Consider the following 15,316-nt stretch of genomic DNA (forward strand, 5'->3'; position numbering starts at 1 on the left):
AAAAATTCTTGTAGAAATAATCACTAAAAATATGAACTTATTTTCACCTGTTGCTACAATCGAGTCGTGAAAAATTTCTTCAGGAATGCGGGAAGCACTTCTTCTTGAATTTATGAGGGACCAAAATCTGTTTGGATTTGTAGAAATATCAGATGTTATACTGGCAATATAGTTTTCATATTTTATTTTAAGCAACTGTTTTGAGTAACGTCTTATCTCAGAAAATTTCTTATATGTATTCTCATTTGGATGTTGCTTCCACAGTGACCATGACAGTTTTTTGTTTTTTAAAACGGATCGCGCCTCCGAATCAAACCATGGAGGGTACCTACTAGACTTACATTTCTTTTTAGGAACAAAGTCTTTACATGCTGCATGTACAATATCATTGAGGAAATCCAGGGCTTCATTGACAGAACCCACTTCAAGAATGTCCTATGGAATAAGAGACAGGGCACGATTAATGTCAACCCAAGGGGCTTTCCTCCACAAAGGAGCTCGATGCTTACTAGATGAGTAATATTTATTTATTCTGTGAACTTTTTTTATGTGGAATAAGGCCTCCAAGCTTTCATGATCAGAAGCGAACAGATTAAGTGATGGAGTGATAACACATTTATCGAGCGAAGACAACACATAGTCTAGTATCCTATTTCCTCTTGTATTGTACATATTGTGTTGGGCGAGTCTCAGTCCATGAATAAAATTTTCCAGAACCAAGTCTCTTGTAGGTCGGTGGGAATAGCTGTTCGTTCATCGGACCACTTGATGTGCATGTTAAAGTCACCAAAAAGTAAAACATCTCCTTCCGAAAGTGCAGCTAGTGTAGAATCCCGGCAGGCTTCCAGAAGGGCCATAGGACTAGTTTTGTGCGGACGATAAAAACAGCCAATCAGCAGTTTTTTACGTGGAAAACCTTAGGCGTTGAAAACCCGGATTCAATTTCTGGCGGGACCTCATGTGGTTCGGATTCTACGTTAAACTATACCAGGGTGTGCACATAATTTGGAGAAAAAATCCCTGACTTTCCATGACCAAAGTTCCAGATTCTCCTGACCAATGAATAATTTAAGAATATAGAAAAAAGAAACCAACCCCCGCCTCCACCTTCCCCACAGTTGGACTTGTTCTCTTGCAATTCTGTTCCTTTCTTTTTTCAATTTTCTTTAATCCAAAAGAATGTAAATTTACAAACATATGCATTAGGCCGATATTGATTACATGTAGTGACAAACGAAAGTGTGCAGTATACAGAGTACTTAAGATATGAAAAAATTACAAATTTACTTATTCATTGTTATACAACACATGTTGGAAGAACCTTAAAACAAGTACTCTCTCAATCTCACAACCTGCCTTCTCACTATTACCTATTCTTAAATTAACAATGCATGTACTATTCTATACACATACACTTTTAATAATTCTGGATATAAAAGCAAATATGCCAGGACGCAGCCAGATGTGTCTCATCAGAAAATTAATTTCAAAAACTATTTCAGAGAACACTGTCTTCCTCAATATCATCATTGGGAATACCACTTTTTGCATCCAATAACAATAAATAAATTAACACTTACTATTTATTACATAAAGAAAAGGGCGGTCATAATGGCGTAGGAATAATTCTTGGAAAGCGTTTAGAGTTATGATTGGTTAAGACTTAAAGGGAAAACGAAGGATCTAGTGGTGATACAGACATATCCACCGACGACTTCGCATGCAACTCAAGAAGTAGAGGAAAATTATGAGGAAACAGAAGAAATTATAGATAGGGAGAAGAGGGGTGCATATGTAATTCTAATGGGAGATTTCAATGCACTTGTGAGAGAAACACAGGAAGATAGTATCGTAGGCAAATATGGTTTAGGCGAAAGAAATGAAAGGGGAGAGGGACTAGTGAATGTCTGTACACAGAATTCACTAGTAATTGGGAACACTTGGTCCAATCAGCACAAGAGAAGAAGATATACATGGAAATCACCAATAGACGGTGGAAGATATCAAATAGACTATGTTATGATTCAGGACAGGTACCGGAATAGCTTAAAGAACGCGAAGACCCTCCCCGGGGCTGATATTTTCTCTGATCATAATCTTGTGATTGCCGAAGTAGATATTCAACTGAAAAATGTAGACAGAAGAAAAGTACGTACAAAGTGTTGAATACTGAAAAGTTGAAAAACGAGGAAATAAGAAAACTTTTCGTTGAAAAATTCGAAGAAAAATATTCAAACCAGAAAAGAATAGGCGCAGATAGTAACGCACAGTGAGAATACATTAAACTTTGCTTACAGCAGGCTGCAGAAGAAGCAGTAGGTTACCACGAACACAAAACGACTAAGAAACCATGGGTTACAGAGCAGATGTTGCAGAAAAAGAGGGAAAGGAAGACGTGGAAACAGGTTGTTACAGAAGAGAGCAGAAAGATGTACAGAAAGTTGAATAATGAGTTATGGAGAGAAACAGACAGAGCGAGGGAAGAGTTTTACAAAAGAAAATGAGAGGACATAGAAGAATTAGAAAGAGTTGGGAAATATGAGGAAATGTATAAAAGGAGGTGAAATCTGTGGAATTTCGGAGGAAACAAGAGTGTATTACGATGGCAGTAGAAAATAAAATTGGGAAGGTAGTCAGCGACAGAAATGAGGTCATAGAAAGATGGAAAGAATACATGGAAGACTTATATGAGAGTAGGGAGAGACCGTGTAGCCTAAATGTTGAAGTAGAAAATGAAGTAAGCGAGGATGATAAAGGATTTAGTATTCTTCGGGATGAGTCTGAAAAGGCTATATCCGAGATTAGGAATGGAAAGGCAACCGGGATAGATAATATACCAATCGAATTCATTAAAAATATAGGAGACAAGGGAAAGAAATAATTGTTCCGACTATGCAATGAAATACATGAGACAGGGGAGTGGCCAAAAGACTTCCTGAAGACAATCATGATACCGATGCCCAAGAAATCGAACCCAAAGAGATGTGAGGATTAAAGAACTATTAGTCTCATATCTCATGCAGCTAAAATTTTGCTCCGGATACTGAACAGACGGTTATATGGAAGAACAAATGAAGAAGTTGAGGAGCAGCAGTTCGGGATCAGAAGAGGTTAAGGGCACAAGAGATGCTATTGGATTATTAAGGGCGATCGGTGAAAGATTTATAGAAAAAGGGAAAGAGGTGTATGTTGTATTTATCGATCTAGAAAAGGCTCTTGACCGCGTGAATTGGGAATTGTTGTTGGGAGTTCTAACGAAAATAGGGTTGGAATGGAAAGATCGAAGACTCATAAGAAACTTACACATGAACCAATCAGTAAGTGTTAGGATAGGGGAAGAACTGACGGAAGAGAGTGCAATTGGAAGGGAAGTTCGACCTAAGGATGCTGCCTCTCGTCAACACTATTTAATGTCTATCTAGAAGAGATAGTGATAAAGAGTTTACATGATGATGGCATTTCGGTAGGAGGTAGAATGATTAGATGCATAATATTTGCAGACGATATGGCGCTTGTTGCAGAATCTGAAAAGGAAATCAATAAAATGTTAGAAAACCTGCGGATGGGCTTTGAAGAATATGGGATGAAAATAAATGTTAGAAAGACAAAAAACATGGTGATTCGAACGAAGAGGTCTGTGTCAAAAAAAGTGGGAGGAGAGCAAATAGAACAAGCGAATAGTTTTCGATATCTGGCTAGTATTCTTAGTAATGACATGAAGTGCGAACGTGAAATAAAAGCAAGGACAGGAATGGCGAAAGAAGTCTTTAGGAGGAAGAAAAGTGTTTTGTGGGACCTTGAATAGAAAGCTGAGAAAAAGACTCATAAAATGCTTCGTGTGGAGTGTTGTACTATATGGGGCGGAAACGTGGTCGTTACGTAAAAGTGATGAAAAACGACTGGAAGCATTCGAAATGTGGCTGTGGAGAAGAATGGAAAGAATTAGTTGGGTTGAGCGGAAAAAGAATGAGTGGGTGTTAGAAATGGTGGGAGAGAAAAGAACACTTTTAGATATTATTAAGAGGAGGAAGAGAAACTGGTTGGGACATTGCCTAAGAAGAAATTGTATCATGAGGGACGTCATAGAAGGTATGGTGGCGGGAAAGAGAGGCAGAAAGCGAAGGAGACTACAATTAATGGATGATATAAAAACAGGAAGATCATACGTGAAGACGAAGAGGTTAGCGGATAACCGTGGAGCATGCAAGCTTCTTAGCTGCTGCAAGTGTCCTGCCAGTAAGGGTAGAATAACTATGATGATGATGATTTATTACATAAATTCAACAATTAAACAATGGACCAATATCTATCGATTTTTCCCTGACTTTCTCTGACCAACCTGTCATTTTCCTGACTTTCCCCTGATACATTTTTACTTCCCTGACTTTCACTGACTTTCCAGAATGTGGACACCCTGTGTTCATGTCTCATAGCCTTTGTGCTGAATGGGACTCCCAACTCCAAATCAACCAACTGACTTGATATGACTGTGTTCAGGTTAACGAGATTTCACACTATAAACGTAGTTTATATTTTTAAAAAAGAACAGAGATATTGAACGAATTAATAATTTAATTTAATTTATTGGATTTTTACTCCTAAAAACAGCAAGAATCCCACTATAGGACTAGATGTTGTAAATACACAATACACTGAATAAATTTGCAAAGTACGGGAATAGATACATTTTGCCTGGATAACATACACGAACATTCTAAAATATATAACTACATAAACAGGAATACAATGAAGCTATACAAACAGTATATTAGGTACATACCGAGATATTCTTCATTATTATTTACAATTTGCAAAGCGAATAATAATACAGTGAAACCTCTGAATAACGGACACCAATGGGACATGGATTTTTGTCCCTTATTGACAGGTGTCCGTTACAGAGAGGTTACAGAAATTTAATTTCTCACAACGGTAATTGTGTGCTGTAATATACAGTAAATATATTGTGTATGAACGCAAGTACGTAAAATTCAATATGAAAATACTCTATTTAGTACGTATTTGAATTACTGGGAGGGATGAAGGAGAAATTTATTTCTGTTAAATAATAATATTGCTGGGAGATGTGTTAATATATTCGTATACCGGTATTGCAATAGATAATGCATGTAACTTAATTTTCTTAAGTACATGTCATCACTCTGTAAGCGTTTCTCATTTATTTCAAATTCTCAGAATCTTCTCGAAAGGTGCGTTAGGTACCAACTAATCGGCTGAACTCTTTTGTTTAGCGAAAAATGCATACTTCTTCCTTTACAAGGGTAATAAAACTCATTAGAAAGTGTCCTCTGAGAATCCTCAGTACGATTGCGAAAGAAACATTGTGTGTGTGTGTTTGTGTACTGGCGCGGTATCTTCGTTGGCGGAATGGATGAAAAGGCATATGGGAGTGCATATATTTATTGGTCCAACCCCAATCACAAAGAATATTCTCTTAGAAAAGTAAAAATGGAAGCCGGGAAAACTCCAACCCAGACTTGTTCCAATATCATACGTAAAAGAAAAATGTTGCCCCCCCCCCCCAAAAAAAAAAAAGAAAACCCTGCTCGTTGAAAATGTTATTGTAAAACAAACAATGCAATGTTGGTTTTGTTGTCTATGAAATTGTCGGGAAAATGCAAGCCCCAGAGGCAAAAGAACTAAATTTGTTAGGGAAGGGAAGATAGTTTGCTTAGAATTCTTGGCCATACGACTGACCCTGCAGGAGTTATCGCATATTGAAGGTTTTCTAGGATTTCCATCAGAAAGCAGTTTATTGCGGTCAGAAAAAAAAGAATTTCAAGTTCAGCTTGAAGCTGTTCTATTTGATGGTTTACCAGGTCTAGACTCATGATAGATACGCTTGTGAGGAATAATATATCGCAGAACCGAGAATAATTCCTGTCCGTTGTGAAGAGGTTATTGAAACGTCTCGAGAGAGAGAGAGAGAGAGAGACACACACACACACAAAAAAAAAAAAAAAAAAAAAGTCCGCGTTCGTATCTGAGAGTATCCGTAAAAGGGAGGGTTTTGTTCTATAAGAGAACATATATTTTTGCCGGGACAAAAAAAAGTGTCCGTATTATAGAGGTGTCCGTTACGGGAGGTTTCACTGTAATAATTTCATTTAATTTATAGAATCTTTTAGTGCCAAAACCAGCAAGAAGCCCACTATAGCATTATATACTTACATACATAATACATTGAATAAAGACGCAAGTAAAAAGTAACTTTCATGGGATGAATAATAATAATAAATAATAATAATAATAATAATAATAATAATAATAATAATAATAATAATAATAATAATAATAATAACAACAGCAGAATTCTGAGTGGCATTCACAAGAAATGGAGAGCGAGTAAAAATTTCGTGTACGCTTGTAAAGAAAGTCGTGCAAAAAATACCTTCAAAACTATGCTCACTGTAGCCCCTTATGCAGAAGAAGTTCTACAATATAATCACACTGTTAGGTACTTTACCAATAAATATGAAGATTTTTTTTTTTTTTTTTTTTAAATATAGATATTTATTCTTATGTATGAACGAGAGACAACCGAACACAAATTTTAGTTATTTTAATACGGAGTCTGCAACCCTGATTGATGTCCATGAGAGATTTGATAACAGCATAAGTCATAATGTTTGATAGTCTCTATTGGCTTTACATGTTTTGGCTTGTCCCTTTCTAAAGAGTGCTTGCAGTCAACAGAACAGTTCTTTAAAAGTCTCGCCATAAGTACAAAATGATCATTCTTTCACTGTAACTTAACTTATAAAATTCTACCCCCTTGCGGTGGGCATGACAGAAAGAAATAGAGTTGAATCGTTTAAAAAGCAACTTCAATAAACGAAGAAGTCAACTGGCGAAAAACTTCATATTGAAGTACAAACAATACACGAATAAAACTTAAAACTGTAAGTGATGGGCAGCAATAATCAAAAACTTAATACAAACCGTAAATTACTTACAGAGGTCACAGGCAAGAGGAAGTGATAAAAGGGCGTCGTGATAGGTTGAGAAAGCCTGCTCTTAGGAAATTGCAGATTACATGGCTGCACCGGCTGCACACAAGCAAGCTGGATGGGATTTGTTCTACTCTTGCAATTACTATTATTTCAAGGGTAAAGGATTCCGCACTAGATTTTTGAAGTATTGTTTGCTTTCTGACGCCTACATAGACATTTTTATAAAGGAAAAAAATAAAATGCGTTCTTACACACTTTACAATTTCGGAATTTAATAATACCTAATGTATGTTTACGTAACTTTTTTTTTTTTTACGCAATTACAAACGAATGGATATCTGATCTACAAAATGGCTTCCACTTGCAATCATTACCACACTTTATTCATTTTATTTACATTGATCAATGTGCAGTAAGTACTTACGGATTCACCATTTCCAAAACTGTATTCATTGCTTGTTTTCCTACCATGATAATTGCCAATTGAATGCACAGCTCGGTAAGACACCCTCCAGGCCCACACTGAAAGACAAGGAAACAATTTAAACTGCAAAAGCCCTTTAAACAATTGATAAAGTAACAGAACGTGATATTAAAGGATTCTCAAATTTCACCTGAAAATACTTTTATTGCTGAAAGCAATATTTCACTCACTACAGGGTACCCACTTATTTAGAGAACACGAATTCCCTGACTTTCCAGGTTTTTTAGGTCACGGTTTACAGAATCCCAAGTCTATATATCAATAAAATGCAACTATATTTTTCCCCACCAGAAGGTTCCTCATCTACTATGCATTTACATCTTTGTACTTATGTTTAAGTAGAGAAGTCTTGTAAAACAAACTACAGTGGAGTTCCGCTAATCCGAACTAATTGGGATCGAACCATGTTCAGATTAGCCGGAATAACAGTAAAATGGCGGTTTGAAGCGGGTGAATGGGTCTATTGTATTGTAATACATAGCATACAGTACTTTAAAACACATTTTCTGACTACAGCACATATAATGTACTGGAAACATTTTAAAAATGTTGGGAAAACTTCATGCTTTTATTCTATTTCAAACTTTGCGTAATTATCGTAATGTGGCTTAAGGCCTAAATACAGGTATTAAAAAAAAAAAAAATAAAAAAAATAATAAAAAAAAAAAAAACTGTATTTAACGAAAGTTCATTTAATTTTCTACGAAAATATGCACCCATTTTCATCCTTTTAGTTGTTAATTTCCTAAAACTGCGTATTTTCGCCAATATTATATATCTTCCTTCCGGACCTGTTCGGATTATCGGGATTCCACTGTAATTTATTTTATACAATGTCCCTACCAAATTGCCGGGTACGAAAAAAAAAAAAAAAGTCTGAGAAGTAAAAATCTGTACTTAAAATTCCCTGAATTCTCTAGGTTTATTTACCTTCTCATGAAATATCCTGACTTTTCTAGAACTTTTAATGAGTAAGCTGAATTTCCTGAGTTTTTCACATTTACCAGCTTTTCTAGGTCGGTGAGAACCCTAAACTATTTAGACTTCTTCGAATGACTTCAAGAGGCAAATATGGCAACCTACTCTCATAATGGTGACCGATGAACAAAATCTTTTTAAAACTCAATAACTTTTGATAGTTCCCTCTCTAAAAAAACCTACCAACCACATGCTGTCTTTACAATTCAAAATATAATTTATTGAACAATATCAACTATTTATTGAAAATGCTATATATACATGATTAGATAAGAAAAAATATAACTGATATAAATAGTTGATATACAATTACATTCACACATATTAAGTTCAATTACGTAATTTTATCAAATAAAACAAAAGATTCAAAATAAGTATTTAAAAAAGTTATAATACCGAAACTAAATCAGAAATGGAGACATAAGATAAATGAAAAAACTCAAATATCTGTACAAGAAAAACTGTTCTATTGCTTTTTCATGAATTTAATATTCACTAGGCTGATCGTACTTTTAGTATGAATCTTCAAATTTACTTCCATTCAAGATAGTTCATACTGATACGTATAAGAAATTTCTCTTTTGCCTAAATTATTCAATAAAAAATCTAAAGGTTCAAAATTTCGTAAATTTTATCTTTATTACAACAATTTTAAGATTTGTTAAACGTAATTTTAGCTGATTGGTTGCATTATAAAATATAATATTTTACAGAACTACATTAAGTTCTTTCAAAATTTAAAAACTCAAATTTCCTGAAATTCCTTGATAGGCGTTAAGCATATTTAGAAATAATGAAGTGAATCTGATATACTATAACACATTTTAAATAATACAATCCAATTAATAAGCGAGTCGAGACGACATTCAAAGAATCTTTTAAATAAACTATTTGCTGTTATTTTACGAATTTCAGAAGTAATTTTCTTCCTTGCTCATAGATGTGGAATAGTGTCTGAGCAGTGAATTCCTTAATCAAGAAATCTTTTTGAACAAAGGTGTGGACATGCGATGCCTAACGTACATCCCATCAAGAATGTGGCAAGTAAAAACAGACCCACTAGAATCCTGTGACTGAAATTACTATGAACTGAACGTAGTAAGACCTCCTGCTAGTGTCCTATCAACAATAAATCAGACTCAACACAGAATTTCTGAAGGCCACCACACAAGCTAAAGCAATACGCAACCAATGCAAATCTGGTAATTGATAAATTGTGGGTCTAAATGTCGAACTCCGTAACTTGTCGAAGGCTTTGTACAATATTTTATATATATATATATATATATATATATATATATTACCTCTTCTTGACGATAACCAAAGAGTCTGTTGTACGCTGCAGGACTTCCTGTAAACTTCCCCTTGAAGAATGCTATATAAAATATAGAGGCATAATAGTTGACGAACTGTAACAAGTAAATTTTCAGTGTAAGGCTGTCATCGAACTCTGTCTGTGTTCTTAATAATTCCAGTTCAGTTAAATACTCTGCCAACATGTTATAAATCTGAAAAGAAAAGAGTCATTTACTCAAAGCACAAATACGAGAAATTCAAATGTAATATATATATATATATATATATATATATATATATATATTTTTTTTTAAATTTTACTTTACACTATTCTACCCCTAAAAATTCTCTCTTCCTGTAGCATTTGTAGTAACATATTATCATTAATATGGTATGTAAGTACAGCCTTTTAGATGCTACGACAGACGTAGTGACATTTTCATTACACACAGAGTCTATTTTTGTATGCTTGAAAAGGCGAGTGAAACATCATATCATTGGAAAGAAACTAGAACTAAACAACGTAAGTAAATAATTTAAATTGGCTAGTTAAGTCTCATAAACGACTTTTTCATAAACTTTACGTCAATTCACTACTGCCTGAAAATCTTGATGCATTCATTTTAACCACTATTTATTTATTAATTTAATATTTTACTTATTAGTCACATTTTGTCACTCAATTGGCGTACAAATGACCTCAATTTTCGCAGCTATGCCTATCAAAAATTAAGGTATAAGACTCCATTATTGAGGGATACAATAAAATACTTTATATTTTTCAACAGAACATACACTTGCATAAATCCTTCAATGCCATGACATCTTTCAAAAAGACAGCCCACGATAAAGTATATAAGTCAAATGTTAAAAACTGTAAATAACTAATACGGTCAATTGATTCTTAATCTACTTCATCAAACAAACATTAACCAACGAGATCGGCTTCACGACAATGGTTAATGCTAACTTTGAACCTTAAGTACGGAAAACAAATAATATCCAGTGAAACTTCTATTAAGCGATTTATCGCTTGTTCCACTGAAAACTGATCACTAAGAGGGTTGGTCACTTGATACAAGTTGTCTATTTTTTAAATTACAGTACCGTTGCTAAGGACAGAAATCACATACACCACAGTAATGTGAATGTCGATAAGGTACTCCTTTCATATGAAAAGGTTTGAGTTACACTTCGATATGTTTTATTCTCTTACAAATACGCTCCTTTTTTACTACTTGGAATCAAGTTTACTGTTTATACATAAGAAATCAATTGTAGCCTGCCTTTCTTCTTTCTTTCTTTTCTTTCTTCGGCCTTATCAAGTGAGCCTCTAAGTACGTGAAGTAAGTCAGAATATGAGCTTTTTTATTGCAGTTCGTCTAATGCCACTATTACGAAATTGCCATAACACTGAGCAAATCTGAATTGATCTCTCTCTTCACTATCCTCATTATCTTCATCTGACTTTTCTGAGGGCAATGAACAAAAAGCGCAGTATTATCATCACTTAATTTACATTTTTTAACGTATTACAGTCACCATATAAATAAAGACATTTATTGTTCGGTTCATTTTAATTCAACTTACGAGAGTACTAATATTCGAATTCATTTTAAAAATATAAATTGAGAATTCCATTCGAATTTCACACTTTCCTTGTACACAGTACTTTTCTCTCCATCTTACCTCAAGATATTTTAGGTAAATGAACGGATGAGATCCCCCTACATACGCATACACAGTTATAATTAGTCCGAATTCTACGCGAATTGTCTTGTTCCGGAAAATAAAATACTTATACGTGGAAAGCAGACGGGAAAAAAATCCCGTCAGGTTTGTGATAAAAACAAAAATTGGACAGTTAGGATAGGGCACAATGCTCTTCTTGATTACTCGCCAGCCGTCTTGGATGGTAGTTGAATGGGGGTTTAAAATAGATTATTTTTATCAGATTTCACATCTGCACCTCGTAAAAATCACCATTAAAAGAAGTGGTTGCTGAGAAAGATTTCATTGCACATACAAACTCTGTTATAAGAGCAATAACAAAGAAACAATGAGTGAACTCCTGAAAAGTAACACATAGTCTACCTCTATTCAATCCTGTCCTCCGGCATCCATTGAGTTCACCCGCCAACAAAAGTACTTATCGGAAGAAGAGAAATTACTATTTACATTATTATATATATATACCAGAAGATGTTGACAACTTAATGAAACTATTCTATCCTTACAGGTTTATGAAATTCCTGAACACTGCCTGCATTTCTGAGCTTGCGACTCTCCCCTAGAGTCTTGCTCACAGAGGATAAAAACAGGAGGAAAAAGAATAAAAACACCAGAGGGAAATAAAGGAAACGAACTTACCAAAGTAGAGCAGTGCTGAAGTACGTTTTGTCAAATACTCCAAAACAAATGCTTTGACAAGGTGTGCTCCAGCATTGCTCTACCCTGGTTAAGACCGTTTCTTTTATTTTCGCTGATGTTTTAATTCTTTCATCTCCTGTTTATATCTTCTGTAACCAAGACTTCAGGGGCGAGTCGCAAAGCTCGAAAGTGCAAATGGTACTTAGGTATTGCATAAACCTGTAAGTAAAATGTTTATTAGAATTCCTGAGCGTTCATCAGAACGAACCAATTAAAATGTACACTACATTACCAGTTTTTCTAAATGCCTTATCCGATATTCATTATGGATGGCTAAAATCAGAAACCTATACATAAAGATATTTTGAGTTAATCTCATTAGCACTCAGAAGTCATAATACTCCAGGTCACATACATTGCTATTCTTGTACGAACTGATAAGCTCGGTATGTAAAGCACATACTATGAAGTGAACGACTTAGATTGTGTTCGGTTTTCTATTTCTCTAGTTTTGAAGCTTTTTATTCAGTTTCTTTCATCAGAGCATTTAGAAGGACGAATTAGGGAGTTTGAGATATTAATAAAGGTAAAGATTAACACATGGATACCGCTTACCTAAAGAAAACCAAATTTATCCTCAATCATAAATTAATCCTTAAAAATTAATTATTCTTGGGCTTTTTAATGATCCCTGTCATTCCCTCGTATTTGTATTTTTTAATTACTGTTGCCAAGTTATGCAATGTTGGATAAATATGTAAATAAGTTGTAAAACTAGAAGTAAGGAATTCTTGTGGTGAAACAGTTCAAGAACTATGTCAATAAAATTATGTAATTTATACAGACTTCAATACTTATATCCATTCTGTATTCAGGTTACTTTTGTCCATACCAAGAGCTGAACTTCAGTACGTATAGAATACAGTTAAACGTCCCCCGTACAATATATGATAGCAACAGATGCAAATCTGCAAGTCCCTCTTTACTTAACGAAATAAATGGACAGCAACACATTAGGAGCTCCTACGAGGGATCAGCAACTTCAGACTTATCAAAGCATTTAAGTCACTACAGAATACGTCAAGAACTTCGCTTGAATATTGTTTTATATTAACAAAAAAACAGCACTCAACACGGACAAACACAAATTAAATAAAAATTGCGATATACTTATAGAAAGTTTTAGACATGATATTACGTAATTTTCACAGCTGTTTCATAAAAAACAGGATTCTTCCAGCTCTACATGTTTAGTCACCTAACGTTCCATAATCCAACAATGTTAATTAAATAAATTACGAAAAACAAACACGTTGGATTGATATGGAGTACATCAAAGCACAACAATCAAACAACAAAGACAAGAATTTTTTTTTTTTTGTCTTCTTTGGATAAGAGAAATGATTTGAATGGGCACTCAGTACAAGATGTCGTCAAAATTACAAAAATAACTGATACCAGAAAATAAGTTAAATAAATCCATACATTATTAATCAGGAGGAACTATTAATCAGCTAAAACTAAATTCATTCACTTACCCAATTAAAAACCATAATGCAACAAAGATTGATGCTTGCTGCAGTCGAGGTCGTTATAAGAATTGCATAGCTTGTGATTGAATCATCAAAAACACTCAAGGCAGCAAGAAGGGACATTCTATACAAGACTACGCCTAATACAGCAGCAATAGCCATACAGACCTACAAGACAATATAACAAATACTATAAAATGGTAAGTTTCTATATCATTATTTACATATCAAGCAGATACATGTGATATGCGCATTCCTCCCATCTCACATATCAAGTTCCACTATGTTCACTTAGCCTTGGTACAATCCGCGGCAAAAAACCTGCAACATGAGGATGTAAGTTTATTGTGAAACTACGCCTAACAGCACAGGGAATGAACATAACCTCTAAGTGGAACGAATCACGCCAGATAAACCTCGGCCTCCTCCCGTGCACACTTATTTTGGAGCAAAAGACTTCGTCATTTCACGATAAACTTATATGCTCATGTTGCAGGTTTTTTGCCGCGGATTGTACAATTTGCTAAAATGTTAAATACAGGTATTAAAGACACTGATATATGTAATACCTCAAATCCTGAATCCAAGCCTACATTGTAACTGTACAGGATGATGTGTTTATATTTTATTTATTTTTAACTTAAGACTGTGAAAATTAACATTTTGAAGAGAGAAATTCATCTGTGCTAAATTGGCTCTCACCTTCGTAGGGGTAAGATGAGCATTCTTTAAGATTAAATTAGAACCCTCATTAAATAATTAATCAATCAACTCTATCTTTTTTATTACTATGGAGGGCAAGATGGCTCAGTGGTATAGCGCTTACCTCTGGTGTGTGGGGTCCTTGGTTCGATCCCCGGTCAAATAAGTTTGTGGTACATATTGTGTCCGTAGGTTTTCTCGAGTAGTACCGTTTCCTCTCACATTCTCATTCTACCATCATTATTCTCTTATCTTGATGATCCGTTTCCCTTAGTCTAAAGGGCATGATCGTGGGACGTTAAATTGAAAGGTTTAATTTCATTACATAAAAATTCGTAAAAAACACGTAAATTTTATTCGAAACAAAATAAACCTGCAACACAGTACCACCTTTTATCTTACACATTTTCTCTACACGTGATAAATTACGCTGCACTCGACGTGAATTTAGACAAGTCAGATGATGTGTCGTACGTGACAGTAAAAATATTTGCAACATGTGGTTACCAAACGGCGTCTTTCAATAGTTCACGTCCATGCTATCTTAAAAGGACATCCGAATCATTTCTCTATTTTATATAGAAGTACAGATGTGCTTTATATTATATTTCATACAAAGATGTAATTTGTTTCATACGGGACATCCGATTCTCTATTTTACAATCATTTCTATAAGAAAAATATCTAATTCTTCGAGAGGTTTATTTATGAATCGTTTCATTTCTTTATTTTGATATATATTATTTCGCATTTTGGGTGCTATTGACACTATATTCAATTAAAAGATTTTTTACTCTATTCTCTCAGAAGTTGCTTAATTTGTTTGTGATACTTTTTGAACTAATTATGCATGGTTTGCTTTTTCATTTTGTTGTATTTCATATTTTCATTTGGGACTACTGTCATTTTACATATACCAGGGTGGAAAAACATCATTATTTTTTTTTAACAATCATTTTTGTTGATTTTTTAAAATTTAA

General features: G+C 34.4%; 1 protein-coding gene across 1 annotated transcript in view; it reads right to left on the bottom strand.

The window, feature by feature from the left end:
* LOC145662664 (anoctamin-1-like) overlaps nt 1-15,316 on the bottom strand; it is a gene marked incomplete in the record, with an annotated part of 119,385 nt that overhangs the window by 27,833 nt on the left and 76,236 nt on the right. The window contains 3 exon segments of the mRNA XM_081728465.1: nt 7,399-7,496; nt 9,741-9,944; nt 13,641-13,802. Of these exon segments, the coding sequence (XP_081584591.1) occupies nt 7,399-7,496; nt 9,741-9,944; nt 13,641-13,802 (464 nt within the window).

Source organism: Thermobia domestica, chromosome 10, assembly GCF_964235325.1.
Source record: "Thermobia domestica chromosome 10, izTheDome1.hap1.1, whole genome shotgun sequence".
NCBI classification, from domain to species: Eukaryota; Metazoa; Arthropoda; class Insecta; order Zygentoma; family Lepismatidae; genus Thermobia; species Thermobia domestica.